This window comes from Psammomys obesus, unplaced genomic scaffold (assembly GCF_907164565.1).
Source record: "Psammomys obesus unplaced genomic scaffold, mPsaObe1.curated_primary_1811, whole genome shotgun sequence".
Taxonomy (NCBI): domain Eukaryota; kingdom Metazoa; phylum Chordata; class Mammalia; order Rodentia; family Muridae; genus Psammomys; species Psammomys obesus.
Genome location: NW_026596091.1, coordinates 6,438,399 through 6,463,449, shown reverse-complemented (window position 1 = coordinate 6,463,449; position 25,051 = coordinate 6,438,399). Strand labels below are relative to the sequence as shown.

The 25,051-nt window shown below is 40.1% G+C and overlaps 1 protein-coding gene across 1 annotated transcript; it reads left to right on the top strand.

Annotated features, from left to right (window-relative positions):
* Window positions 1–1,379: 1,379 nt before the first annotated feature.
* Window positions 1,380–22,016, top strand: Gas2l3 (growth arrest specific 2 like 3). Its single transcript, XM_055627935.1, has 9 exons — window positions 1,380–1,424; window positions 1,883–1,911; window positions 4,581–4,749; window positions 6,109–6,224; window positions 8,724–8,865; window positions 12,754–12,817; window positions 13,416–13,554; window positions 18,316–18,423; window positions 20,736–22,016. Exons 2-9 carry the CDS (start codon window positions 1,888–1,890, stop codon window positions 22,014–22,016), a joined length of 2,043 nt encoding a protein of 680 aa, XP_055483910.1. The 5' UTR covers window positions 1,380–1,424; window positions 1,883–1,887.
* Window positions 22,017–25,051: the final 3,035 nt, after the last annotated feature.

Below are 25,051 nucleotides of genomic sequence, written 5' to 3'. Positions count from 1 at the left end.
GAGACTCAGGGAAGATTAGAAATGAGGAAGAAAGGATAAAAGGAGCAAAAGGAAAAACTGAGGATGTGGTGCTCACCAGGGCCTGGGCTGACCACTAAGCTGCTCTTGGTATGGAACTGGCTGACAAGAGGATATGAACAGCTAAATTTTATAAAAAACTGGCTCTCTGTGTCTGGACCATGGTTGAGTACTCATTAATAACCAGTTAACTGAGTCAGGCTGGACAGTTCTGGAAGTGTTCCCCCAAAGGAATAGTGTACATAGTAGCTTTGTAGAGCTGAGGGTCTGTTGCAACATACCCGAGAGCTATTTTATTACAAATTAGTTAATTTACCTACTGTGGTACCATGGGCTGAGCCCACATCCTTGCACATGCTGGACAAGCATTGTGCAGCTGAGCCATCCTACATCTAAAGAAATATTTCTAAGGGTAACGCAAGTGGTTATAGCTCTGTCGTTTCAGCAGTGTTATCTGCTGCTCCAGAAGAATTTGAAAACGTGACTTTTGCTAAAGTTCAAGGGACTGAACGTTGTACACAAATTCTTCGTTTCCTTCATAAAACTGATTTTGTTGAATTTTCCATAAAATGTGCAGCTGCTGAACATTCTTGTGACGGCCCCTTTGTGAATGTGCCACTGTTCTGGGTGTGCACACGCCTTGTAATTGCAGCTTTCTTTTGTTGGTGGTCGGCAGCTCCAACTGTTAGAGCTCTTGTCTGCTTAGGGGGAACTTCATTTTAATGGGCACGGCTTCTTTGCTGCGTTTTTGAAGAGGTGGTCTTGGAAGCTTCACACTGTGGACCTTTGTTGGGGACAAAGGGTTATTTATGCTAAAAGAAAATGTATTCCCCACTGGATTAGCTGGTGCGCAGCATAACAGGCTGTTAGCAATGCTCATTGCGCTTTGGCCTTTTGCTGGGGCGGAGAGAAGGAAAAATGAGAGCAAAAAGGGCATGCTGTGGTCTTTTGCCTTCTGCAACGAAAATGTGATATGATGTTCATTCAGCTCCTCAGTTAGCTTTGGCTCAGGGTCTGCTTGTCTGTCGAGAATGCAGGGTGTATAGTTGGCTTGCATGCAATATTGTGAGGGAGCTCAGGGGGAGGACATAACTTTGGAAACAGGTAACATTTTTGCCTTATAAATAGTTTTTAAATTTTCTCTCAAAATCTTTCAGTGGTAGTTTTTAATAAAAATACAGTATGTTAACTGCCATAAAGAAGCAACAAACACATGCTTTTATGCAATTTCTATTATTCTGTCTTTAGGTCTTTCATTTATTTTCTTCCTGAAAATATATTAAAGAATTGTATTGACCTGATTTAATTTACTAAAGTTTGTCTTTCTTTTGCAGATTTCAAGAGCAGACAGAGCTTTGGAGCCATCACTGCTGTTTCTTTTGTTTCTGACAAATTTTCACAGGAAGGTATTGAGTATTTTTAATTCATAGTTGAAATTGATACTTTTTTACTGTCTTGTTGTCTAGTAGAAAAAGCTTATGGCTAAGCATGTGATTCATAAAGTTCAAATGACTCATCAAAATGTGATCACAACAAGGGAAGATGCCTGAGTCTCAGTATCAGTTTTGGGGGTGGGCGACTGCTCTGTGAAGCAGGCTTTGCCAGGAATTCTTCCTCACTCGCTGGGGCCAGTGCTTCAAACTGTTTTAGGTCTTTCTCATTCGAGTAACAGATGCCCTTTTGGAGGCAAAAGTGAAAAGTGATGTGAGTTCCTCGCTGTCACGTTATCCTAACTAGATGAGAATGTCTCAGGTGTGTGGTCAAAGAGGCAATAAGGCACACACCTCATTCTCATCATTTGGGGTTTGAGGGAGCAGGACCTGTGCCGTAATCTGCATCCTAATTCCTTCTCTCTCCACCTCAGGGTAGATGACCATGCAGCCTGCAATCCAAGTAAGTTTTCTTTTTGTGAAAGATAAATGTAAACTATGAATTGATATTATTGATTTAATTCCTTTTATGGCGTTTTTTTAACACCACATTTTAACAATAGGAATACTGTATTTCAACTTTCTAGTTCCAAGAACATTTTAATTCTGAGTTTTACTTGTGCAAGATAGCTGAAAGAATCAAAGAATTTGGGGGTTAGTGGGTCAGTGGAAAATAAGTAGCATGCTTTATAGCATCCCCTCTTTACAGTGTGGCCCGTGATCGTAACTGCAGCTGAAGGAGCAGTTAGCAAAGTACAAATACAAGCAACAAGTCTTGGTGAGGTACTGCGCGTCACTTTATCAGTGAGCCTTTACCTGATTGTGTTAAAATCAGAATCTTTAAAGAGTAGGTTTTTTCTTTTGTTTTTGTTGTTTGTTTGTTTGTTGTTGTTGCTGTTTGTGATTGGGCAAAGCCCGCCATGGGGAATCACAGAAGTCATGGCAGTATGAAGTTGGTGTTTGCTGTGTTCATTGTCTTTCTGTCCTTTTGTTTTCTTTCCTTGGATAGACAGTAATAGGACAATTAAATATTAAATCAAAGGCAAGAGCGAAACTGAATCTTTCTACCTTGAAAGATACAGTCAGTTGCTAATAAATCCATCTTTTGAAAGTCAGAACTTTAGAGCCAGTCACAGCTGAGTTCCGATCCCACTTTTGCCAGCCTCGTCGTGAGAGGCTGGCAAGTTGTCATGCCTGCTCTGCCTGGTTCATCACCTACAGGGTGAGGACAGTAATTCATGTTTTGCAGGCTAGTTGTGAAGCAGTGAGGTACAGCACACATGGAGAACCGGCTGGGATTGCCCAGGACGAGTTTCAGGGGTTTGTTTCTTTGGTAATTCTTTCTCTAATGTAAGTTTATACTTGCCAGAGGAGATTGGAAATGTTATAGTTTGTCTGCATAAGTTCAAGCAGGACAGAAATCCCAGCAAAGAGAAGGGAAGCACTCATGAAGTCCCACCCAGAGTCAAGAAGCTGTTTGTGGTTGTTACCTGCTGGGAGACGGAAAATCACCTTTCGTCAGTGGCGTGATGCCGGGCATATCAGCCGCACTGCAAGCAGACCCCACGCTCAGTAGTCGTTGGTCAACAGAAACTGAACTTCGTGATGTCTTGTTCTTGGTTTTTGTTTGTTTGTTCTATTTTTGTTTTAACTAGAGCTCCTATGACTTTTTGATATGTCCTTTATCCTTTGAGTGCTACTTTGTTTTCTGTTAAAATATCATAAGGTTCATTTTCCCCTCCCACTGTGTATTTGTTCCTTTCTCTAGCAGTGAGAAAACTGCCTCCTGATCAATAATTCTTTAGGTATGTGGCCACACTCTTGTTACTGCCGCCTTCTCCCTGGTGTGGGGACACACAGCTCATGTACTCTGACACTCTAATGAGCTGTGCGGCTCTGCCCCCATGGAGCCCTTCTGATCAGAGCCAGACACCTTGCACAGGGTCACCGTAGGCATCACTCAGGCTCCTGTTTACATCCAGGTCACCTCCCTTGAAGAACTTCCTGCTCACCTCATGTGGGCTCTAATACTCATCTTGAGGACAAAAGCCATTTGTACTTTTTTTTTTTAAAGTGACATTATGGTTCTCTCTTTCATAATTTGCACAATTGAGTCTTTTCTATAAGCAATCTGAGAGCAAATCTGCTTATATTTCAAATATTTCCACGTGTTTGTTTGATAATATATTTATGTAATTTTATTCTTTATTTTTTTTATTTTAAAATATCAGCAACCGTTTTGGCCTTTGCAGGTCAGTAGGCCAAACAAACAAAGACACTGTTAGATGGGTATTTGGGTACTTGTATAACAGTCATTTTAAAATGTTTTAGTTTTAGGTCGTAAAAATACAGATGATAAACCAGGTTTGCTTACAGGCGTGGTTTGCTGTTCCATTGGTTTAATCAAAGTATTCGGAAAAGAAAATAAAGAAAGCATTGTAGGGGCTGGAATGATGGCTCAGTGGTCAAGAGCACAGCTGCTCCTACAGAGGACTTGAGTTTGGTCCTAGAACCCATATCAAGTGGCTCACGGCCACCTGTCACTCCAGCTCCAAAGAATCTGACACCCTCTCCTGGCCTCCACGGGCACATGCACTAATAATGCACAACCCTCCCACACACATTTCATTAAAAAAAAAAAGTCAATTTTTAAAACACCACGATTATGATTTCAAGTTTGCAGATGCCATCTATATATTCACTTACTTATCTGCTCAATAGACATCTGTTTGATTTCTGCTGTCTGTCAGGGACAGTGCTAGATGCTGCAAACAAATCTTGTAAGGCAGGTGTTATTAACCCATTATCTAGCTAAGGTATAGGGAGGGATTCTGGTTTAGTTACTAGTACACTCCTGAGCTGACAAGTGGAGAAAAAAAATTTTTTTTTTGGTTGAATTTTTATCCTCTTAGCTCTGCAGTAGAATCCAGTCATTCATTTTGTGTTCTCTGGCATCAACCACTGCATTAACTATGAAGAACATTCCAGATATTCCAGTTTGCTTCTAATGTGTATATTTTCTAATGTGCAGTTTGGCTTATTCTGTATTGCTTATGTCTACTTATTCAAACATGTGGAGTACGGTGACTTTAAGCAGATTGCCTTCTCTCAGCTGCTTTTTATTTTGTCAAGGTGTGGTTTGGGGAAGATCTGCCTCTAAGTCCCAGGTGTCCCCTGACGCCCAGACACGGCCCGGGACTGGCTGATGTTTGTCAGTATGACGAGTGGATAGCTGTGCGCCATGAAGCCACGCTGCTGCCTATGCAAGAAGATCTCTCTATCTGGTTGTCTGGCTTACTAGGTAAGGCTTAAGGCTTTACGGAGACACCAATTGTTTTGTTTGGTTTTTCAATCTTCATTTAAGAAGTGATTGACTGCTCCAGATCCCGGTGGCACTGCAGTGAGCAACAGAATTGGGTCCTTGTTTTCACAGTCTGTATAGTTTAGGTTATATAGTATAATACAGTTAAAAAGATACTCTCACCCTCAACCTTCCGTCTTGCATTATAGGAAACTTGAAGTTTTACTGACGTGGCCAGTCATTTTGAATAATCAATATTTTATGATTAATATTAATATATTTTAAAAATTTATTTACATCTAGCTTTGCTTTACTTTTTTGCTGTTTTATCCCAGTCTTGTAAGAGCTATAAAGTTATAAATGGAAGATCTACTTTAGTTATGTAAAAGTCTATTTCTGAGCATGGAGAGGTAGAAGCAAAGGAAACCAAAAAGAAAATGCCAGTTGGAGAATGCCTGGCATCACGTTGTTTTACTCTATTCAAGATTATGATGAGTCTCTGAACTTTCTTTCCAGTGGGGAGGAAAATACCACTTTTGTTTCGTGTATGTATGCCTGTATAAGTATGCATGTGTAGATGTCTGTGTATGCATGTGTGTATGTATACATGTTTATGTGTGCGTGTGTATATGTGTATGTGTCCATTGTGCGGGTGCGTGGGGACTTACATGTTCGTGTAAATGTTTGTGTTTGTGTGTGTGTGCAACCATGTGCATGCTAGCTTAGATGCCGCAAGCTCCCAAGATCTGCCTGACTTGGCCGTAGGCACACCAACACACCTCACTTTTAGGTTCGGGGACCCAAACTCAGGACCTCCCACTTTGCTGAGAAGCTTTCTTTGGAGCTCCTCAAGTTACTTACCTCTAGACTCTCCTGCAGCGTTCTGAGATTTTCATGAGAAGGACAAGCCTGAAGAGGACTGAGGCCCTTCGAAGATGAACACACATGAACAGTCACTCTAGTTTTGTCTGGTATCAGCTCGGTGGTGGGAACGTTTTTAAAGTTTGTAATGCTTTTAAAGAAGTTATGTTAGAGGCAAAAGTTGATGTCCCCAGGTTAGTTATCTGGCACCGTATTTAATGTATAATTTGTAACAAAATCCTTCTCACTTAGAAGGACATTTTTTCCTGTACAGGTGGTGCCAACATGCAGTGAGTTCATCTAACATACATGTATTTTTTCTGAACTTTAAGCATCACAGGTTTTGCTCTTGTCTTTGATTTCACTAGACATTATTTGTTTTAATATATCTCTTATTTGTTTAGTTTTCCTGCTGTTATCTGATTATATTTAAGTTTCAGCCATTGGTTTTGAATTTGCTGCTTCTAGATGGGTCTTAGCTTTACAATGTGCTTTTAGGTGTTGACATAAAGGCAGAAAGATTATTGGAAGAACTTGATAATGGAGTGCTGTTGTGCCAGCTAATCAATGTTCTTCAAAACATGGTCAAAGCCTGCCACTCTGAAGAACCAGGGGTAAGTAGATATTTGACAGCAGTGACGTCAGTTGTTCTTGTCCGCATCTCACTATCTCTCTGTGGCTGTATTTCCATCCTGTAACCAGCTGTGAGACTTCAAAAAGTTGATTTAACTTTTTGGGCATTTGAAAAGTAATATTTCTGAAATAGAGGTAGTAACATTAACCTTGCGGCTTGTGAGACGGCTGGGTTGGCAAAGTGCCTGTCATGTCACACGAGGGCCTGAGTTCAGATCCCCAGCACTCGTGTAAAGAAAGGATGGACGTGGCAGCTCGTGGCTGCAGTTCCAGCGCTAGGAGACAGAGGCAGGCAGATCCCAAAGGCTCACTGGCCCACTAGTCCACCTCATCAGTGAGTTTCAGGGTCACTGAGAGTCCCTGTCCTAAAAGCCAAATCTCCATGAGCATGCACACAAGTGCATACACAAGTGTATATACACACCAGAAACAACAACTGAAGGATGTACTTGTGGGAGTATTTGTGAACGCTCACTGATATTGAGTCTATAAATAGTATCTAGGATAGGTGATCTCCAGCAGCTAGATCCTAAAAACATTGGTAGAACCTTCTACAGTTACTATATTCGAGAAGAGAGTTTGTGGTAGTTCTTCACTATGCAGGCTAGTTTTATGTCCAGTTGACACAAGCTAGAAGGAGGGAACTCCAGTTTAAAAATTCCTACTGTCTGGAAGGAGGGAACTCCAGCTTAAAATGTCTATATGGGGTGCAGGTGTGGGCATTTGCTCAGTTAGTGATCAGCAGGGGAGGGCTTAGTCCATTGTGGGTAGTACCATAAGAAAGCAGGCTGAGCAAGCCATGGGGAGCAAGCCAGTAAGCAGCACTCCTCCATGGCCTCTGCTTCAGCTCCTGCCTCCAGTTTCCTGCCCTCCTAACCTGACTTCCTTTGATGATGAAGTGATTCGGAAATATAATCCAAGTAAACCCTTTCCTCCTGAACTTGCTCTTGGTCGTGGGGTTTGATCACAGCAACAGTAGCCATGACTAAGACACTGGCACACAGGTTACCTCTCTTGTTGGTATTATCATCATCTGTATAGTTTTCATCTGCTGCCTTAGTGGCAAATTTAAAAAGATTCGTGGAATACATAACATTTTTAAAAGATAATTTTAAAGTGATGCTCTAAAGCAGATTAGGTTTCTTTTTTATTATCAGAGAAAGTGTTTTTATTAAGTGCTTTTGAGAGTTTGGAGCTTGGACACACTAATAGTGAAACATAAAGTAGTATCCTTGTTCTGGGAGGGAAATGAGTGAGACAGCTCCGTGTCTGTAGACACATACATGCACACAGATGTATCATATATGTAATACTGAAAATAAAGTACATCCTTTGGTATATAAAATTCTCTACTTCTAGGAATTCAATCTAAGAAAATCACAGATAGAAATAATGTAAAAGTTAAGAATAACCTGCTAATCAATAGAGAACTCATAAAAATTAATTATGGTACCTAAACACTTTGGAATATTATATTTTTTTAGAATTGATTATTTAAGTGTGTCCTCTTAAAGTCTTAAATATGTCCACAGCTTATCTAGTGCACATTCTTTTCAAAGTACATGCACACGCATGCACATACACAAATCGGGTTGTAGACTTTTGTCTGCACGGTGTTTTCCAAGTACATATGCATTGCTTTGCATTGAGATTTTATTGAAATGTCAGTGAGAGGATTTCAGTTAATACTAATCATCTTTGTATTTTGCTATATTTATTTGTATATTTTTGGTAATGATAATATATTCTGTATTTAATCATGCATGCAGGCTATTTCCGTTCTAGAAAATAATAGCACCCAAAAAGAGAAGCGTAGATTTGGTAATCACAGTTGTTGCTAGGGAGAAAGAAACTGGCAGTGGTGGAGAAAGACCAACTGTACCTATTGTATTAAAAACATAAGAATTGCCAAATGAAAAGTAAAAGCAAAAGGACTCCCCTCTTCTGCCTCAGCCGCAGCAGGAATATCAGAGTACTCTTGGGCTAGAATATTTAAAAAACAAAAATAAAAACTTCAGGATTTATGAGACTTAGGTCACCAAGGAACCTGATTTAAAAGTGAACAAATACTCCCATATTTTATAGTCTCTCAAAGAAGCCCAGGGCGACCTTTGTGACTCTGTGAAGAAGAGGCAACACAGAGGATTTGTTAATCTGTAGCATAGGGTAGGCTCCTGTTCAGGATGAACCCTGTGGAGAGACACCGTGGAGATGCTTTGTAGTTACCAGGCTGTCATTTTCAGTTTTGAAGCTCTTGTGTTGTTTTGAGTTGTTCAGTTTTCCTAAGCATTTGTTTCTGGAAAACAAAATAAAAGAAGAAAATCGTTCTTGAAGATAATTGTTTTCCCTCCAACTTCTGTGGTCTTTAGTTACACTTAATGCATGTAACATTTACTTTGTGTTGCTAAAAATAAACACCTAGTAAAATATCGGTTTTTTGTTTTTTTTTTTTTTTTTTTTTGTCCTCATGTCTTTTCTAGAATTTTCCAATGAGAAAAGTGCCATGTAAGAAAGATGCTGCGTCTGGTTCGTTCTTTGCCAGAGACAACACTGCAAACTTCCTTCACTGGTGTCGGCACATCGGGGTTGATGAAACGTACCTCTTTGAATCGGAAGGGCTAGGTAGGTACTGTTGCTGGAGTGTTAACTGGGAGGGCTGCGTCTCTCCCTCATTTCTACATTTATTTCTAGACAGTGACTCGGGGTGCCACAGCTTCCCCTCATATTAATACAGGCTTATATATGTAGAATTCTCTGAGTTGGCTGCTGAAGATGGACCCTACCAGGTCTAAATTACTAGCAATTCCTCTTTAACCATATCATTATAGAAATAACAGGTGAAATGTGCTTACAGTATTTAGATTTAATTATAAATAGTAGCTGCCACCTTTATTATCTAAAAGGAATAATGCTTTTGACATTTCATTAAAGAAATCATGCTCAGAATTGGGCAGTGGTGGCACACGTCTTTCATCTCAGCACTTGGGAGGCAGAGGTTTGAGGCCAGCTTGGTCTACAGAGTGAGTCCAGGACAGCTAGGGCTACCCAGAGAAACCCTGTCTCAAAAACAAACCAACAAACAAAACATGCTCCACTGAAAAATTGTCGATGTGTTTTTCTCATTTACTTAAGTCAGCAAAAGCGTCTATATGGTACTAATGAAGCAACTGCCTGGCTGTTTTGTGCACACACACACACACACACACACACACACACACACACACACACACAACACAGAATCCAAAGCATTGATAGGTATGTAGACGTGAACATATGCGTGTATAAAAATGCATACGCATGGAATGTACACTGCTGTGATAAGAAAGCCACACCCCAAAGCGGACACTGTATTCCCAGACAGAGGTTTCATCACTGGCTCCGTTCACAGCTCCTGATTCATGTTGGTGATTAAAAGCAAGCAGACTTTTAGTTGAATTTGTTAGTGTTTAGTCCTTCACGGACACTGTACAGTGTGGCCGGCTCCCGTAATCAGTAGCCTGTTCAGTGCGCTTCTGGCTACCCCAGAGTGCAGAAGGATGCCGTGGACCCTGCAGGCTGTGTGTGCTGTAACCCAGGTGTGCTGATTGTTACTGACAGTGATGTTTATTAAAGGGCCATCCAGCTTAGAGATCAGAGGCAGGAGAGGATGCTTTGAATTCTCTCCTTTGGAGCTTACTCTTTGTGAAAAGGCCTAAGATTGCCATTTATTTTTAAATGTGAAAGACATCTTCCAGCAGTGCTGAAGGGCAGTGTAGGACTAAGAAAAATACTGTCAATACAAGTAACTCATTTGTAGGCATTGAAGTGATCATTTCTTTTTTACATTTGCTTGGAACTCAAAGTAGTTATAAAAAATAAACATACTATTTTTAGGTTATTTATAAGAACGGTTAGAAATATTTCATGATAAATTCCTTTATTTCTGTAGATTTTAAGTTCAAATGGAGGTCTTTTTGCTGCCTTAAATGGTAATATTTTATAGCTAGTGTTGGTACACACACACCCGTAATCTGAGCCCGAGCCATAGATCAGGCAAGACCTGTTTCAGAGGAAACAGACTGTTTGGTTTTGTGTATGTAAAAGACGCTGTTCATACGTCAAAGAGCAGCTGCCCTACCGATCAGTGCAGTCAGTGTTTGTGCTCAGAACACCTTGCACGTTAGGTTAGGGTTCCAAAGTTCCTTACAGTTTCTGACTCTGAGGACCAGGAAAGGAAAGTTGAAGAGTCATAAGCGCTGAGGGCCATGATAGAACCAGGCCATGATAGAACCTCTCTTCTGTTCCTCCTCCTTCTATTGTTCCTTCTCCTCCTTTGCTCATTTTGTTAAAATTAATTAATTAATTCACTTTACATCCCCTCTGATTTTAGCCCCCTCTGTTCTCTCCTCCCAGTCCCACTCTCTCTTCCTTTCCCCCCTCCACCTCCGCTATTCCTCAGATAAGGGGAGCCCCTTCTCCCCCTCCCCATCTACCCCATCTCATTAGGTAGGACTTAGCTTGTCCTCCCCTGTGGCCTGGCAAGGGGGGAGTGATCAGAAAGCAGGCAACAGAGTCCATGTCAGGGACAGTTCCTGGCCCTCTTTCTAGGTGGCCCACATGAAGGCCAAGCTAACCATCAGCTACATCTGTGTAGGGTCCAGTCCATGCAGTCCTTGGTTGGTGCTTCAGCTTCTTCAAGTTCCTCTGGGCCCTGGTTAGCACCAGCAGCTCAAACTCTAAAATCTATAATTAATAAATGGGACCTCTTGAAACTAAAATGCACATGAAAGGCCAAGGGCACTTCAATAAAACAAAATGGTAGTCTGTACAGATTAGGAAAAGATCTTTACCAATCCTACATCTCACAAAGGGCTACTATCCATTGTTCATTTTAAAAATTTCTATTTATCTTTTTTATGGACTAGCAAAGGTTTTGCATGTATTTTAGATGTTTCACCCCATCAAATATAACTTGCAAATATTTTCTTCCATTCTTCACTTTTTAATAGTATCCTTTGTTGTCTAAAGTTTTTAAATTTTTAGAAATTTTGTTTTACATACATACATATTATGTACATATACACATATATATGCACACACATACACATGAATGTTTTGTCTGCATGTTGCCTGTGTATCACATACGTGCCTGGTGCCTGGGGAGGCCAGAAGCTGGTGTCACATTCTTTTAGTCTGGAGTTCAGACAGTTTGCAGCTGTCACGTGGGTTCTGGGAAGTGAACCTGGGTCCTCTGAAAGAGCATCAGTGCTCATCACTGCTGAGCCATCTCTAGCTTCAAACTGAAATTTTTTTAAGTCTGTCTCGTTTCCTTATTTTTTGAACTTTGCATATCTAAGTATTACTGCTTAACAAAGACAACACAGGTTTTTACCTGTTCACCTTTTATTGTGTTGAGGCCTGGGACAGTGCAGTGTTGAATAGGACTGATGAGAGTGATGCCATTATCTTTACCCTGGCTTAGGAGACAGATTTTCTGCGGTTTACTTACATGTAAATGCTTTCAGAATGCTATTAGCTGTACGGTTTTCATGGATGCCCTTTATGAGTTTGAGAAGATTCCTTCATATTCTTTTGTTTTTGTGTCATCCTCTATTTTGTGGTGTAGGACCCCTGTTTTCCATTAATTACATTGGTTTATTTTCATATATTCAGCCATTTGCATTCCTGGCATAAATCCTACTTGTTCATTGCATGTAATTTCTGTATGCTGCTGGATTTTATTGCTAGTGTGTTGAAGATTGCTACATTCATTTCTGTGAGGCTTAGAAACTGGTTTTTAGTTTTCTTATGAAAACTTATGATATAGTTCTCTGGCTTCTGTGTTTGTTTTGAAGATAATAGTGCTTCACAGAGTAAGTTACAAATTGCTACTTCCTGTTTTTGTTACGTTTGAGAACTACATAGAGTAAACTTGAAGTGCCTGTCTCCTAACACTATCTCCTGCTGAGACGTCTGTAATGTGTGTTCTGGGGAGGGCAGGGGTCAAGGTCAGGTGTCTTTGGTGTTGGGGTTCTCCACATTATTTTTGAGGCAGGGCTTCTTGGCTAAACTTGGAACTCATCAATTCCCGTGGGTGGGGTGGCCTTTGATCCTGCGGATCTTGCCCTTATCTACCCCAGCACTGTGGTTTCAGATGTATGCCCCCATTCCTGGCTTTGCATGGTGCTGGATGTCCGAATTCCAGTCCTGATATTTATACAGCGAGAACCTTTATGACGCCCTAGGCTTCAATGTAATTTAGTGATATTAAATCCATAGTTTTATAGCCTGAAATACTATATAAGTAAATACCCTAGGCCACTCTCCATTCTCTTTGTGCTTGCTAGTTTATTTATTTGTTTGTTTATTTTAGTATAGAAGAAATTACTATGTAGAGACAATAAAAGTGTCCCTTTAAACAAATAAGCCTGTTGTCTTCATTATTCTTTCCCTACACTCTCTGCTCTGCCAGAATGTATTTTCCAACTATCATCTGAGTCTTGAAACGTATGGTCTTATTTTTTTCCACAGTTTTACATAAAGACCCCAGACAGGTGTACCTTTGCCTTCTCGAGATTGGTCGAATTGTTTCAAGGTACGTATGTCTCAATATTTCAGAATTTCAACATCATAAATAGCTTTAAGCCACTTAATTTTATCATAGTTTCTATACCCAAAGAATATGATTCTTGAGTAAATGAAGTAAGCAATTTTCTGTTTTATCGTTCTGTGTCTTTATTTTATCTACATGAGCATGTGTCAACATTTGTTTTCTTCATTTACCTTCATTTCATATGAAATTGTGAAAATGCTACCTAAAACTTTGAGGTTAAGAGCAGGGTAGAAATGTGTAACTTGAAGCAGTTCAAAACAGATCAGGAGAATTTGGTAAGAATCCCTCATGCCTGCAGCAGCCCTGTCCACCACCAGTTTGGTTTTAAAGCCGCTTTTCAGGACTCTAGGACACATATATGCTATGATACAGAGATTGTAGTTTGGATTTTGGGCAATCCAAAGCATTTGAAAAGGACCCGTAGCTGTCTCAGTGAGACAGTTTGTAGGAAAGTCATACAGACAGACTTCACTCCAGAAGTAACCCGTCCCCAACTTGCTCTGCAGAGGTGTAGTCAGGTACACACGGATGATCCGCTGGGTACACACGGGGTGATCCGCTTCCCTGACTTTGTTTGCAGATATGGAGTTGAGCCACCAGTCTTAGTGAAACTTGAGAAAGAGATTGAGTTGGAGGAGACCTTGCTTAATGCCTCTGGGCCTGAAGACTCCTTCAGCATACCCAAAACGTGCTGTCAGCATGAAGAACTACATGAGGCAGTAAGTATTTGCTGTGCTTTTTAAAATTGTGCCAGCTGAAGTCACATGTTTTATTTATTTCTAAATTGCTACCAGAAATACTTACTATAAAAGAAAATGGAGCCAGGCGTGGTGAAGCACGCCTTTAATCCTAGTACTCAGGGAAGCAGAGGCAGGTGGATCTCTGTGAGTTCCAGGCCAGCCTGGTCTACAAAGCAAGTCCAGGACAGTCAAGGGTACACAGGACAGAGAAACCCTGTCTAAAACCAAAACCAACCGACCAACCAAACGAGAAATGGTTTTTATTCAGAATATATTTACTAATCTCCACTGCCTGAGGAATTTGGGGAGTATGTGAAGAATGGATGTGTACTCGGAGAGTGATGGGTTAAAGGTCACAAGAAGTCAATGAGGTTTTTTTTTTTTTTTAAATATGATAGCATTATAATCTGATTTGTAAATAATAAAGGATTGCTTTTTTGGTTATATTGTGTTTGTTTTATGGTACTACCCCAAGCATAAGATGATGAGAGTTTACATTTGAACGGAGTAGTGAGAAATGAAACAAAAGGAACAATTATAAGCCGTGTCTCGGAGTAGAATTCTTGAGTGATTTTGAGGAGAGAGAGATCCAAGGTGGTTGAAGCAGATGATGCACAGATACCAGAAGGATAAGAGAGGAAGAGAAGTTGCAAGAAGAAACTGATGGAGTTTCCCTGAACATTGTCCCTCCTAGACAATATGCAGTTTTTATATGGCGGGCCATGTCATGGTGGTCTTCTCAACAGTGCCTGTTTGTGCTGTAGACACTGGTAGAGTCAAGCCCTTTCAGGCTCCAGATCTTCTGTAGATTCTACAGTGTAAGTGGTGGAGGTAGTCGGAATGTCAGGCATTTTCTGCTTGCTGTCATTTACATTTGCAGTGTTTTAAAGAAAAGTTTAATGCATAAAGTTATTTGATAATAAGAACAGATCATCAGTAGTAAATATTTTTAATTGCTTCTTTTCTTTTTAAATATAATTTGTTTGATAAGTCATTCAGCCCGGGGCCTGGGAAGCAATTGGTAGTGGGCCCATTGTACAAGCATGAGAGACTGAACTCGGATCTACTGCGCCAATGCAGAAACTAGCTGGGACTGGGTGGGGTGGCGGGGGGGGTCAATCTTCATCCTGAGGATTGTGTAATCCTTGTCCTGTGGGGTGGAGGAGGAGTTGGGAGAGGCAGAGACACTCAGTTTGTTGGCACTCGCAGGCCTACCATCTAGCCAGTTGATGAGCTCAGAAGAAGGAGGAGGACAAAAAGACCTACTTGATATAGACTTCTTACCTCCATGTACATGAGTTCACACATGCGTGCACACTCACATCTATACAGACATACATATAAAATATGCACTTATACACTGGCAGACACATACAGACATATACATAAAATAAAATAGAATAAATATTCAGATTACTTTGTAAGACAGATTAAGAATGTCAGTCTGAAAAAAATTATTAGATCAAAATTATTTACCTTTATTATCTCATTGGTATATTTGATGATTATAAGTATCAGAATGGGAAGCAGAAATAATATAGTAGATAAAAACTGTTGTTATAATGAAAGAAACTCCCAGTCGTTTGATTTTACCAGTCAAGACTCAGGAGCCAGGTACTGGGGTGAAAGCCTACTAGACACAGAGAAAGTGCCCATGTCCTAGAAGGAAAAAGATCTTCCTACTCCACCCATGATCTAGGAGGAAAAAGCCAAAAGCCCTCTCTTCTTCAAGCTGTCTTAAATACCCTTCTCTCAATGCCCTCCTTTTGTTTACTTCCTGTCAGCTGGTTTCTTGCTCCACCTCTCGACCAAGGGTTGACGTTATTTAATCCTCAGAGGTCACGGAGTAAAGGTGTGTGCTAGGGCTGAGCCACACCACAAGTACTTGTTTGCAGATCTTAAACAATATTTCTAAACCTTTAAGTTTTAGACACCTTAAAGAATGATAATTAACAAAGGAAACAAAAAGAAACATTTTATTAAATGAAAAATTTAGTATATAATTTGGTATGTGAATGCAGTACATTTGATAGAAATGGGCACATGTGCAGGGACTGTGTTCAGACAAAAAGAAAATATAATGTTGAAATTTGATAATTAAAGAAAGTTAAAATTTCCACAATACCATTTTGTTCCAGTAGCAAAAGTTTTAAAAGCTGGAAAACTAAAAGCTGTATAAATCGTGGTGAAACTATACTTAGGAATTACTATGGTTAATGAAAGCTGATATGTAGTTTTGAAAAATAAATATTAAGAGCTGCAAAAATACTCTTTTTAAAATGTTACTATAATTAAGTTTATAAAATAAAAATGTTTATTGTACTATTATTTCTAATGGTAGAAAAATTAAGTAATGTAAAAATCCTCCAGTAGAGCAAAGGCTTCATAAACTAGGAATCAGTATCATCATAGAATAATAATTGTATGTGATTGCTATGACAGTCATGTCATAGAATGTAGCAGGGAGAAAATGCTGATATAATAAAAACTATGTCTATATGGACAAAAATATTGGGGTGAGAATGAAAATAAGGCAATTTTATTGTAGATTGTTTTCTTTAGCTATTTCCTTTAGTGTTGTTAATTATGTAGTCAGTAGATCTAGAAAAAGCTCCTAACCACAGCTCACTACCTTGTGTAGACTCTGCCACTGATGACTGCTAGCACAAACAACTTCATATTGCCGAATGTTAGCACGGATTTGGACAGTCTAATCGGGAAAATAAGTGGCTCTGATCTGAATTTTTATTGTGAAAAATAAAAGCAGGCATATTTCTTTACATATGTACATTCTATGGCCTCCTATACATGGATATGGTATACAGATGTCCTGGGTTGTTATTTAGCATATAGGACAATTACTATTTGATTCATCATGTTGGAGCCTTTAAATATGCAGATGAAATTTTGCATCACATAATGGCTAAAAGAAACACCTCCTGTGAAGTTACTGTAGTTAACTAGCGTAGAAACATGTAGTAGTTCCCAGCTTCGCCTGATTTCAGTGTCTTGTTTCATGTGTGTGTCGAATGTGACGGTGAATGAATATGTGTGTATGTTCACTCTGTGCCTATGTGCTCAGTCTGTGAACAAGAGAACTTTATTGAGGACTTGTAGGGATCAACCCCCTTTGTTTACAAGGAAATTTTCTTGTTAAATGAACAGCATAGGGAAATAGATTGTGTTAGTATAATATTCTCATCAGACCCTGTGACTCCGTGATTGTTAACTTATTTTTGGTAGATAATTAAGGCAAGCATAAATTTCTCTTAGTGCACAGCTAAATTGGGCATATCTGTAGAGGGTGTTTAAAACATTAGGATTAAGTTCAATTAAATGAATATATTCTGATATACTTGGTGTGATAAGTACGTTTGAAAAATAATTATGACTTTGTTGTTGTTTTAAGACAGGGTCTCACCATGCCACCCTGGCTGGCCTGGAGCTCACTATGTAGACAAGGCTGGCCTCAAACAGACCTTTTTTTTTTTTTTTTTAATGTAATTTGAGGAGAAACCCAATATTTGTCTTAGTTGCTAATATGTAATGTTTTTCATTTAAACATATTTCAAAATACATCTTCATTTAATCAATTTACTTTATTTTCTTTGTTTACAATATAGAATGTCTTTTCCTAGCTACTTTAATTTTACCATTTCCTTGAGGCCTCTCTCAAGGAAAGGAAGGTCCAAAGACTGAGAGCCAGAGGCCATGGAGGCGCATTGTGAAATAGTACTGATGTACTCATGAACTCAGTGTTTGTGCTTGCCTGCATAAGCCTGCACAGCGAGGTCAAGCAGGCAGCATTCCAGCATGGGCGGGGCCAGCCAGGATTGCCAGGTCTCACCCCTAACTGAGATGCAGGTTGGCATCTATAGATATTAGGGAGGGAGAGTCAGAACTTTCAGGTGAGGCCCCTTGTCCACGATCCAGTGGCTAACCCAGCACCCACTTGTATATGGCAGCACTTCCTGTACTCAGTGGACTGTCAAAGAGAAGGGATGATGTTGGCAGGGGGACATAAACACGTGCGAGACAGGGGTTGAAGTGGGGGACTCGGAGGTAGATATGGTCAAAATACATTGTGTGCATGTTTGAAACTGTTAAGAAAAAACAAGATTTTGAGAGCGAGAAGTAAGTTATGTTTTGCCTTCCTTCCATTTCCTCATGAGGTGTTTGAACTAGAGCAAATACTTCTAGAAAAAATGCTTCCCAAATTGAAATATTAAGAATTTTACCCACTCATGAACATATAGACATATGGCTTTGCTTATTTTAGCAGTAACTTGCAACAAATCTGTGTTCCCACAATATTAGTTTAGCATTGTCTTAAGGGAAAAGTGAGAATTCTTACTTAGCCTGTTTGTGACTGGGATGGCCTTTGACACAAATGTAATTATTCAGGCTTAAAACAGTTCAGACTTAATGATGAGCTCGTGTGTTTTGAATTGACTTTATTGCCTTCTCCATTGTCAGCCCTCCTTCAGTGATTGTGGCTTCTTGCCTGGTTTCCCTTGGTCTGATAGAGGGAGGGGGACATCCTCGAGGATGAATGTTGCCAGATTAGCTGTGTCTGATTCCAAAATTTATCAGCAAGGAATGGAGAAGAGATATTCAATAGTTGAACAGGCTTTGAATTTGAATTTTTATCTTTGAGATTTGCATTTTAACTTTTAATAGACTGTTGTTGTTGTTGTTTTTAACTAGGCACTGAATATTGATACTTGTTTTTAATCTCAGGTTAAACACATTGCTGAGGATCCTCCTTGTAGTTGTTCTCATCGATTTTCTATTGAATATTTATCAGAAGGAAGGTACCGGCTCGGAGAGAAAATACTCTTTATAAGGGTAGGTCTGCTGTTTACAGCCTATATTCATACACATGTGTCTTGGAATTGATTTTTTTTTTTTTACCAACTTTCTTTTGATCCCCTTTACTTGTAAAAGAATTAGAATAGAGGGTGCTAGTGATGGAAGAATTTTACTGTACAAGAGAAAATATGGTATGCTTGATTTCATGGATTTCAAATGAGTTTGAATAGATGCTTTTCACACTCAAGGGACTAACCAGAAGACAGCTGAGACTATCCAAATAAAGAGAAATCTCTTCATATAGCTGCGTGGTGGTGGCATACGTCTTTATTCCCAGCACTGGGGAGGCAGAGGCAGGCAGATCTCTGAGTTCAAGGCCAGCCTGGTCTACAGAGTGAGTTCCAGGACAGCCAGGGCTACACAAAGAAACCCTGTCTGCAAAAACAAAAACAAAAACCAACCAGCCAAACAAACATACAAAGAAAAAAATGTCATGTACTTTAGGGAGTTACTGCATTTTTTTTTTTCAGATTTTTTTAAATGGAATAATTATCCATCAACTCCCTAAGAAGAAATGAACAAAATAGAATGTCCACTAAGTTTAATGTTAGTAGTAAGAAAATAAACATAAACATACTGCCATTCACAATGATGGGTACTCTGAGGAGTAAGCAGATCTCTTTTAGATCATGCGCCAGTATGCCCATGATGCCCATGTTCATGGCCTTTCTTTGTCCTGGCTGTAGTTGATTACTTAGCCCTTTTGTTGATCAGAAAATGGAATGTTCACCTGTTTAACATCTTTCTACTTTTGTTATAATGTAGGAACTGTTTTCTCTTTATTTAGGAACATAACATAAAAGTACTTAAACATACAATTAAGCCATCTGCATTTTTCTCTACTTCACAAAGAATCATAGTATTCCCACCCTGTACCCAGCTCATAGAGAAACACCCAAATTCATTTGTTTTTAAGTAGCTTTCTTCAAAATTTTTTATTTGCCAATTTTGTTGTTGAGCAATTTCGTACGTGTATAGATTGTATTTTAATTATTCTCCTTCATTCTCTTTTACCTTCTTCTGATCCCTATCAACTCAATTTCATCATCCCGATTTATGACTTTTGGCTTTGTTTGTGACTGAGTTTAATTAGGACCATCTGAGTAACTGTTGGATCGAAACTATTCAGTGGCGTCTGGTAGGATCATCAATGGATATACAATTTAAGGCAATTTCCCCTCTTCCTGAATCTGAACAATAGCAAATAGAAGCAGAAATCAGGTTGAGTTGACTCCTTAACATTAATTAGCCCAAACTAACTGGAAGAGAGATTTGAGAACAAGTGACTGTAGGGTCTTCCGTTCTTAGCAGGGAGTCAGCAGGGAGAGGTAGGCTTCCCAAAGCCCTCCCCATCCATGGCTGACTGATGGGCCCAGCCTTGCGCAGGCTCAGCACAGCCATCTCCTGCAGCTGGTAGTTCGTCACTGCAATGGCTGCGCCCTGCCCAGCAGATGAAATCACTCCGCCCTTCCCCCAGAATGTTTCCTGCACCTTAGAGGGAATGCTGTGGAAATGACTCAGTGCTGCGCTCTCATTCATCCCGTTCACTCAGCGCTTTGTGCAGCCCCCAGTCTGCATCCACCGCTGTTCACTGGAAAGACAGGATCTTTGATGTGGGCCAGGAGTTAAGTCCTGCCTAAGCTGTGGCGTAAAGGTGATATGCACAGAATGGGACTTCGAGCTAAACTGTAAAGCTGAGCTCCAAGATGGGAGGACCCCCAGCTGTGTGGACGGGGCCCTGGAATCCAGTGTGGGCTGCCTTCACAGAGCCAGGGGAAGCCTGTGTATTTGAGGCTAGCCCTAACTTTCTTATCTCTCAGACATTCTTATCTGCCAGGACATACTAATAATTTACATGTGTTTGAAAGATGAAATTGATCGAATATAACTTTTAAATTTAAAGTACAAGTTGTCATTATTTTTCTAATTACTTTTTTGTCTGTCATGAGGTTTTTTCCTGTCTTTCTCCTCTCCTATCTCCTTTTCTTCCTTCAGTACTCAGTCCATTGAACGATATTTTTTATTTCAGTTTTCTATATTACTTATGTGGATTTAGGATACAAATTATTTGTACATATTTTAATTACAAAGTGGAGGGCTTTTATTATTAGTTGTTTAATCTAATACTAAATTTATTATTTTAATACAAGACTGTCAATTTGAAATAAAGCTGTTGGCGAATACAGGTTTCACAGGTCATAGAAAATGCAAATCATAATTGTGAACAAATTGAAACTATAAACCCTGCAGCTTCACTGTTTTATTTTTTATTTTTGTTTTTGTGACAGATGCTTCATGGAAAACACGTTATGGTCCGTGTTGGTGGAGGCTGGGATACGCTGCAAGGATTTTTGCTGAAATATGACCCCTGTCGAATACTGCAGTTTGCTACACTAGAACAAAAAATTTTAGCCTTTCAAAAAGGAGTTTCTAATGAAAGTGTGCCAGATTCGCCTGCCAGAACGCCTCAGCCTCCAGAAATGAACCCTTTGTCTGCGGTTAGCATGTTTCAGAAACAGAATTTAAAACCCGGCACGCCAGTGAGTGTTGCGAAAAGCAAGGAAAAGCAGGTCCGCCCACCAGGTGTGCCGCCCCCTGCACCGACAGTGAGAGCTCCCCCGTCGTCTACTCGTAAACCTCCAGATCCTCCAGCATCCCTTTCCCATCCCAGGGTCGCGTCTTTGAAGGACACAGCAAAAAGGACACATGCTCCTTCCAACAGTGCATCCTCTTCCCCGGCAGCTCTAAATCCAGCCGGCCAAACTAGCGCTACACAGTGTGCCTCGGGGTCACTGAGAAACTGCGTCACAGCCCCCAAGACTACCAAGACCAAGGCTAGTCCAGCCCAGAAGTCAAGAGAGCTGGCCAAGCCCAGACTTTTGCCAAGTAAGCATTCTGGAAAAGTGGAACCAAAGCATTTGAAACACAATCATCTTTCTTCCAGGGATGGGTCACCTGTAAATTTATCATCAAAGTGCCCAAAGCTACCTAAAGGAACCCTGCACCAAAGGCCTAACCCTTCTCCTTTCCAGTCGCCTGCAAAAGTGACAAAACCCAGTGCTAAAACCAGAGCCCTAGGTCCGGGGAGACAGCCTCAGCCACCTGAGAGCACTCTGGAATCAAGGACAGACTCAGCACAAGGACTTCAGTCTACCTTGAGTTCAAATCATGCCGCTCCTGGCTGTGCTGTGTCCTCTGCAAAAGCTACTCAGGAATCAAAACGTAAGAATATAGTTGCAGTTGCCAAAAAGCAACCTCAGAGTAAGGGTACCTGCCAGAATACGAGACCCGGCTCCTCGAAGTCTCCTGGCCGTACCCCGCTGTCCATTGTGACTGTTCCTCAATCTGCTGCCAAGACAGAAACTGTCTCAAAGTCAGCACAGACTGCCATGAAGGGCCAGTACTCAGCTAAAGGGCCCCCCAAAAGTGGCAAGTCACCAGCGTCTGCCAGGACACCACCCTCATCTGGTAAGGGAACAGACAGTGGAGAGAAAAAGTCTACTGCCAAGAAAAAGGAAGATGATGACCATTATTTTGTTATGACTGGAAGTAAGAAGCTTAGAAAATAAGTACATTTGTATTGTTTTTAACAAATCAGGGTGACCAAGCGGAATGGTAATCAGTCAATGGTGATCCCCAGTGATCACAAAAGACCTTCCGATTTGTGCAGAGGGCTGGAGAAAAGAGGTCAAGATGGGAGAGGGAGGCAGGGAACAAGGCTGGGGTGAGGAGAGGACTCACGTGCTTTTTTTATATTAATAGACAAATGCATGAATGATGATGTGTACTGCGTGAGGGAGACGTAAAAGTCCGACAACACTATCAGAACTGTAACTATAGTCGCTGTATTTTTGACTAGGTATTAACTATGGAGATTTTCTGCTAATAGCAACTCCAATGCTCTTAAACACTAGTTACTGTGTCTGTCACAAAGCAGTGTTCTCTTGGCGCTGGTGTGTGCCTGTAATCCCAGCTCTGATGGCTGAGGCAGGGTTACACAGTAAACCTAGCAACGGTTTGACATGTGCTGCAGGAGGCACCTAAGTTAATTTCCTGATCAGGAATCCTAGTCCAGCAATCCAATGGCTGCTGCTGCTTAGATTGACATTATTCTGAATTAAATGAAATTCTTATTATTTAAATCTCCAGCCTTTTATATCAGAAGGGACTGTTTTATTTGTTTTGTTTTTAATTAAATCGGGCTTTTGATAATATTGGTAGCATTTTATAACCAGTATTTTTTTGGTAAAATACACACACACACACACACACACACACACACACACACACACACACACAAAACCACCACAACAAAACCCAACCAAGTTAACTTTTTGAAACAATTGAAACATAACCTGAAATTTAGTAAGAAGTAAGATTTTTTTTTTTTAAGATAACAATCTAGACACTTGTATCTTATATTTTTAGATGAAGTCTGCAGTATGGCAGCGAAACAGATTTCATTGCTTTTGGCATATTAAAATATTTTAAGTGAATAGATATTTCCTATGTGTACAGATAAGTATTTTTGCATTAAAATAATGTGTTTTGATACCATAATTACGTTTTAACGATCTTAAAATTGAGAGGCAGTTCTTGTGAGGCGTGAGGACTGGAGATGAGATTCCAGCACCTTGGCCACAATCTGGTGGGCGTGATGCTCTGCCTGTAGTTCCAGCCTCAGGAGGAAGAGACAGGATGTCCTGGACAAGCTGGCTGGCTACAGTAGGCAAATTGATGAGCTCCAGCTTTTTTTGTTTTTTCAAGATCCTGCCTTAATAAGTAATGGAGGAAGACACCCAAAGTCAATTTCTGGTCTAATGCACGTGTGCACACTAAACTTTATGCACACCGCATGCGTCCGTAGGCACGTACAGTTACGGTGGTGTTGAGAGTCTTAGAATTAGTGATCTGTGCACACATTCTATCAGGCAACGTGTACTTCTTTTGATAGCACACTGTTGATTTTAATTAGGTTCTCCAAATTATGTTAATCTTTTCAATAAAGCTATATTGTGCTCCGTTTTCCAGGGGCCAGCAGACAGACAGTGTATCAGTGTATGTGTGTTGCCTTCTGTTCTGTAGGCAGATTCTCTTTAGGAACATCCAATGGTATAATGACAGCATGAATTCCTTCCACCCACAGGGACACTGTAAATAATTTATGTACAGGCTTGTCACTATTTCAAGTGTATTAATGTACTGTGCTAAGTTTTAAGGTTTTAAGTAACGTTATGATATTATCAGTTTCATAAGCTTTAGGGGGAAAAGCAGGTATGGTGTTACATGCTTATAATTCCAGCGCTTGGGAAATGGAGGCAGGAGGATCAGAAATTCACGGTCATCTTCAGCTATGTCCTGGAGACATGTCTCAAAAAAAAAAAGACAAATTGGCATTTTGACTTCTCTCTTTTCTATCTTCCTTTCTGTTTTATCTCCTGCCCATCCTCTTTCTCTTCCTTTATTTTCTTTGTGATACTGAGGATGCATTCTGGGGTGTCCCACATGCTAGATAAGCATCACCACTGAGCTTCATCTCCAGCCCCTTTAAATAGGGTTTCTAAAGCCAAACAAGATAGTTTACACAGAAGTGCAATGAGTGAGTGACTAAGCATCTTAGCTGGCTGCCGGCATCCTCTAGCTGTACAGCAGGAGAACCTTGTGTAAGTGTCAGTGATTTTATACCCCAGGGGTATACCCGAGGACTGTGGGTACGATCAAAGATCTCAGATACTTACAACAGAGCCACCAAGTACTAGGCTTGTTTCCTTCCATCTGGGGCCTCGAGAATGGCAATATTTAGAAAGCAGAGGAGCACCTGTACCTTCATAGAGGTTACTCCCCATCGAGAGGATCATAAACTGTTTCTGGATCTGCAATGTCTGAGAATTAAAGAAAATTGTAAGTTATGCTATAGGTAGACCTAGCCTGTGGTTCAGTGGATTGCACAATTTTATAAATGTTATCTTTTGTGCTGAGTAATCAAGAATAAAGATACTCCCCAGACAGATGGCACAGATTCCAGAATTAACTTTAGAGTTATTCATTTGGAAAATAAAGTGTATTTGTTCTTCAGCAGAGGGGGATTTATCCAACTATAGTCATTTAGGATGAATTATCCCATTCTGTGTATGTTGTCTTCCCCATATGTAGGTTTTATGTGAATAAATCCCGTGGGGCTGAAGAAATGGCTCAGCAATTAAGAACATTTGTTATTCTTGCAGAGGACCTGTGTTCCTTTTCCAGAGCTCACATCGTGGCTGACAACCATCCACCATTTTGTAGAGCATATCTGATGCCTTCTTCTGGCCTCCACAGGCACTAAGCATGCATATGGTACACATACATGCAGGCAAAACATCATACATGTAATGAATAAATACATCTTAAATCTTTTTTCTCACAAATTAAAAAAATTAAATCCATTGTAATATATTTTGAAGTTTTCTAAAGGAGCTGATGAATCTCTGCCACAATTAAAAAAAATTATATTGCAGTTGTATTCATTTCTTCTTAGTAACGACATGAAATCATCTAAGGTTTTGTGTTTAATATTTAATAAAACAAAATACTAAGCATAAGATGCTGAAGTACCTGGAAGACA